Consider the following 6,378-nt stretch of genomic DNA (forward strand, 5'->3'; position numbering starts at 1 on the left):
TTATTGTACTTAGAGATCTTCCTAATTATTTTTAATAAAATTCACTTTCAAAATCGACTTATCATTTGTTCATTATTAACTTATAAAGTCATGGTCAAACATTTTATCAGGAACGTGAAATTGTAACAACAATTTGTGACTAAAAAATAATCGTTCTCGTTGAAAAGACGTTCACACCCTCCCTTTTATGGCGAGCGACTTGCAAAATTTTTGAGTTGCTTCATCGAGGACAAGCATCTTAAGAGTAGGTGTGTGCTTCAATGTTATCGTTATAAATTATTTGAGTAGGATCCTTCTTTAAAAGTAACTTTTAAATGTAGTTGTTTAGCTGGTAATACTTAGGAAGCGTTTGTTTTTCATTTTTGTAAAAATAAGAATGAAAAATATAGTCGTTATAGGCCCCATACAAGAGATAGAAATTCAAATTTGGTGATTTGATGTGATGAATAACGATTATATTTTTTATTTTAATGGAGAAAGAATGGGAAACAAATGGGGACTTAATCCCGTGAAAACTAACAAACGAGGGCTTAATCCTGTGAAAACTAAGCCAAATTTATAGATGGATAATAACAGTAAAGGCTGAAAGAAAATTTGTAAGAAATTCTAATTTTGAAGTAATAATTTGGAAAACGAAAATAGTGAAAGTCATGTCAAGAAAATGAAAGATTTGTTAAGTGGTAATGTGGTATTATTCCCTTCACCATACACTCTTTTTGGCTTCGAGAAAGGTTGACAAATAATATTAGGCCATGTTTGGTTTGGATTGAATTTTTGATAAAGATCTAAATCAAAATCAGAAATTAATTTTAACTATATATTTCATTGGACATACAATATTTCAGACCAAACTAAAATTTGATTTTTAGCTGTACCAAACAGGCCGAAGATGTTCTGCGAAAATTGCACCATTAGTCCTTAATGTATTATTTCAACAGCTAGTAGGTCCTAAACTTTAAAAATAAATAAATTGATCTTCAAACTTTCATATAGTTGCACAATCAACACTCAATGATGTCATCCGTCTACATATTTATTAAATTGTCATCTGGTCGTCATAGAGCATATCTCATTTTAAATTTCTAGACATCGATCCAAGTTAAAATGTAAATCTAAATTCATAAAGTTAAATATGAGAGGGTCGTATGAATATTCAATAGAATTTAGACATTTATTATAACTGGAGACTGATTATGCAAATAGAAAGAAATGTTAGAGACCGAATTGCTAATTATGCAATTTTTCTATTGTTTTGACTAGGTGACACTGAATCAAATGCAATTATTCAATGTTGGTCCACCTTCATGGTCTCTTTACCCCTATCAAGTTGATCTTTCGATTATGGGATAATCTTGCTGGAGTGACGAATTCAATGACTGAGAGAACACGTGTCAATATATAATTGGACAATTTGAACCAAAAAAATACAACATCCAATCACGGTCTGTCACACCATTTGTCACTCCATTCCTATCATTGCCCCTGTCCAAGGAACGCTATTCATTGTGGGATCCTTGGATGTCCATGATTGGGGACCGTTGTCCTTCAATATGATTTAGAGTCTATACAATATGTTTGATACAATGATATTGCTTGACATGTATACCATATTATGTTTTCTTTATTTTTTTATTAATAAACATATCGTTCAGGATTGAGAAATAATAATAAAGCAATATATTCGACAATTATTTCCAATTGTGACTAGCTTAAAGCATCTTCCTCTTGAATACAAATAACGTTAGACACGAGTTGCAACCTTCTTAAATCAACAAGTAATGAACTCGTATGTTGTATTATGGTAAGGAATAATTTTGAACTACTCTGCATATATATTCTCGTCGAGCTGCAAACGGTAAACATGTTATTAGTTTTATAGAACTCATTCACCCTTGTGGTCAAGGCATCAAGCCAGTTCGCCACATCGTAAGGTTGGCTCGAGAACATTGTCAAGTCAAGAAATTTTTTAATGTGAGTCTTGTATGAGAGTATAAATTTAGAGTGACATTTTCAAATTCGTGTGCTCAACACCTCAACCAATGATTTTAACCTAAAGAATGAGCTAACAAATATCCCCTAATAAATGATCGATTAAGAAGTATTACATTAAGAGCCCGTTTGATTGTAAAAATAGAATTTGGATGGAAAGAAAACGAATTTTAGATAATTGAATTACCTAGAACTTGTTTAATTGGAAATTGTCAATTAGATGTGTTTGATTGGTATAATTTTTCACCTAAAAAATATTGAAATTTTGGATCTTTTGACGTTCATTTGACTGTGTTTTTCATGAAAATTGTCAATTAAATGGATATAATTTATTACAATTGTGAATAAAATTTGTTTTCATTGTCCAAAAAAAGATGCTGGAAATTGAATTCCCTAAAAATCAAGAAATTTAGGTCACGTCAGGGGATGGAAAACGTTTTCTATGGAATTTTTTGGCCATCAAGCATACATTTTTTTGGTGGAAATTTTCCCACGGAAAAACAACCCTAACAAACAGGGCCTGAATGTTGATATCATTTATCTACTCTGTTTGTTGAATATTAAAATCAATTTTTTTATAGATTTTGATGAATGCTGATGAAATGTGTGATTAAAAAAGTGATGGAACATATGAAATATGTTATTAAAATTAATTGTTGACTTCGATTTATATTAAAATTTGAATTTTAATAATTACCAAACAGGGGCTAAAAATGGCTATCCATGCCCTTGTTTGAGCCATATTATTTCGATAGGCATGTATTTTTGAATAGTGTATTGATGAGAAATGTGTGATTAAAAAATAAGAAAAAAATTAAATTTATGTATAATATTATTTTATTGAAAAATATATAATTGAACTGATATCATATTACTATTTAAAAATGTATTTTTTTGATAGAATGTGAATCAGCCTAGAATTTTGCTTTGATTAAAAAATCTATTAGATTTTTAATCACTAATCAACTTTTTTGTTTGTCTTATATGACCTAGTGAGACTACAACATCGAATTTGTGACATGTTTGTACTTTGTCATATAGTACACACCAACCAATGAAAGTGAAATACATATGTATTTCCTGACATGCTTGTAAGAACCACAGTGTACACGTGTCGACATATGAATGGTAGAGCGTGGCTTGCATATGACCTCGCTTGCCCATATTCATGTCAGCGAGCAGTGATTTGATTTTGATACCATTGTCACTGTGCAAATAAAAATAAAAATATTTATGGTAATTTAAATTTGGACTCTTCTACTTTTGCTATACTGTGGTTATGTACTTCAATATTTAAAAATGTGTCTTAATCTCTAATTTATCTGAATATGTAAATTTATCAAATGAAGAAAATTGTTCGCACGTAGATTTGAGTTGATTTTGAGATAAAAGTTAAGTAATTTGATGATTCTATCATTTTATTGTGAGTCATATGGGATTCTAACATTGATGGTTTCAACAGCTCGAAATTTTGAAATCTAAATTGACCAATTTGAAGGTTGGTATCCATAACCACATCAACAAAATAAAAGTTGAGAGCCCAGCCCTACTTTTTCCAATAATGAGTAATGTTTTACCAACTCCAACTCCATCAAATAATCCGATTTTCCCCCACTACGATAAGAAATTTATGAAGACGAAAATTATAACTACACAAATTTATGGAATCAAAACTCTTAATATTTGTATCAGGATACATTAAATTTCATTGACCAATTTGATTCAACTACGTCTTAAGGGAGCACACAAATTTCAAGATTCATATGCTCAAACGAGTCACCATCTTGACTAATGTTAATATATGATTTATTATTGGTTAACTCATTTTTTATCCATATGTTTCGTGAAATTCATCAGTATTATTCAATTATTCATCGTTTATTTTTATCTTTAATTATTTAACATGTTCTAACATACTATTCTTCATGATTTAGATGAAAGGAACAAGGGTGAATCTGTGTGCTACAAGTACTGTGAACATACAAGTTTCAAAGACAAGACCGTTTACATTCAAACACAAGAGCCACTAATTCTTGAAAGCTCTTTAATGGTCTCTTTTTGTTCTAATTCAAATAAAAATCTGCAATGACCCTACCTTCAAAAATCTCCATTGTCCCACCACGTGGTAGCATTATTATTGTGAAATCGTATGTTCATGACTATAGTCCTATAGATGAAATCATAAAAGAAATAATCCATCATGACTTAAACATGGAGGTCAATCCTGTAGTAGATGTCACAATTGATAGGGTTGTTAATTGGTCTAATATCATGGTTGAACTGAGTTGGAGGATTGATTTGGTGAACACATCATCTTCTATCTATGTCTACTTACACGGCCGTTTTGTGAATTGATCTAAAAAATTCTTCATCGTGTCAAGTTGAAGTTACGAGACCTGCAACCCGAATTAAATAACTCGTTAGCTACTAAACACGTGCAATATATACTGATTATGATTCACTTTATAAATGTTATATGAGAATATAGAAATAAAGTGAATTGGATTACAATCATTCATCCTATTGGCACAAGCAGCACCATAAGGATCATACTAGACCAAAGTTCTAAGCCTTGTGACTCAATTAGGCTGGATTTTTTTATTTTTTTATTTTTTTGGCCTTTTTGAAATTTCTTTCAAATATTTCCCTCGAAATCTTGAACGATAATTTCATTGAGATTTTCTTGCAATTTTAAAATATATTTTTTGTTCAATACAACTTAGTACGATCAATAATTGACTGTGTTGAGTCGGAATTTCTCGGCAACCTTAATTAACACCTGTTGACTAAGCAACTTGTATATGCCTTGTAAATGGACTGATTTGCTACTGTTGGAGGGCCGACATTGGAGTTCAAACTTATTGAAATGAATCGTGCCCCGTGCCCCTCCAATGGAGGACGTCAATTCAACCCCCTGGATGGATAAGGCCAGCATGACCCTGTCCAAATAGCTTTTTCCTATTGAAATTATTGGCCAATGCTTAGGACCACAATATGGTCCACAAAATGGTACTAGCAAACACTCATTTTCACTTATTATTGTCCATACTTAATTTGCTATATATTTGTATTCAAACAAGGGACGACCACGCACGCATGTTGGGATGTCACGCCACGATCTTAGCTTTTGTGGCTACATTTGGTCGCACAAATTGACCTCAAACTAAGAAATGTCACATTTAACAATAAATTGATCTTAATTCACATTGTCGCATATTATGTATTATATTGATTATTGGCACAATAAATGCGACCAATTTTCATTCATTTATTTATTTTAAATTATGTTTAGAATTACTTATTTGATCAAATGTAATTTTACTAAATATAATTATGTAAATATTTCACTTGAACTTGGCGTGGTAAGTATTTTATTCTGAAAATCCATTTTTCACTATATTCATAATTTTAGAATAAATCAAAAATAAATATACTATAATTATATTCATTACTAACAATTTTAGATTTTTTTTTTTCCAAATAATACTTTGTCCATGTTTGACCACAATATCTTAGAATCCATTTTTCAACCATACATTTAATGAAATTCACAATTGTTATCAAAATCTTTAAAAATCTAATGTTTATCAATTATCAAAACCAAACAGGAATTTAGTCAAGTAGTTTTCTACTTTTCTTAACTATGACATCTGCAGCATGCTCTGAAGTCTTCGAAAGGGGATTTTCCAGATAGGGCCCAATGGGCTGGATTAGAAATAATTGGGGCCTAACCCATTGGCCATAATTAATGGGCAAATTAGGCCCAGTACCCTAAAAATTAACTAATTTGATTAATCAATTAAACAATATAAAAACGTAAGTAATACGTTTTATATATATATATATAAACCTCACCCCTGAACACATGCACACACAAAATCCCCAAAACAAAACTTGATTGAATTTCTGAAGGAAAAGCTCCTCAATCTACATAAATGGTCCTTGATTTCGAAAGTGAAACATTGGAGTTTTTTCTTTATCGTTCTCGATTAAATATCATCGTTGAAAATTTCAACAATAAGCACTTGGTCAATTAATTGATGCTATGACATCATCATGTGCACCAAATTATGCTGCTCTAACGTGCAGTAAGTTTGTGAGCTCAAATGGAGGAACGGAGGATCAAAGTGGAGTGATCAGTGAAGCATGAAATATTATTGAATATTTGCAATCTTCCATGCTTCTGTGTTTTGCACCATTCTTATAAAATGAAGTAATTTTCATGGCAAACTTCATTCTGCGTTTTTTAGTTGTGAAATGCTGCATCAAAATTCGTTTTCAGTTTTAGCTTCATGTTGTCCTACAGGTGTAATTTCTTCAGTCCTAAGTACTTCAACTTGAAGTTGCAATTAGTCTCTAGGTTAAATTTATAACTCTTGTGCATGAGTT

General features: G+C 31.0%; 1 protein-coding gene across 1 annotated transcript in view; it reads right to left on the reverse strand.

Moving 5' to 3' along the window:
• The window catches only part of LOC111412568, an 8,965-nt gene extending 8,728 nt beyond the window's left edge, over window positions 1-237 (reverse strand). The window contains exon 1 of the mRNA XM_023043503.1: window positions 178-237. Coding sequence (XP_022899271.1) covers window positions 178-237 — 60 coding nt within the window. The remainder of the gene's footprint in view (window positions 1-177) is intronic.
• Between the last annotated feature and the right edge of the window lie 6,141 nt (window positions 238-6,378).

This window comes from Olea europaea, chromosome 16, assembly GCF_002742605.1.
Source record: "Olea europaea var. sylvestris chromosome 16, O_europaea_v1, whole genome shotgun sequence".
NCBI classification, from domain to species: domain Eukaryota; kingdom Viridiplantae; phylum Streptophyta; class Magnoliopsida; order Lamiales; family Oleaceae; genus Olea; species Olea europaea.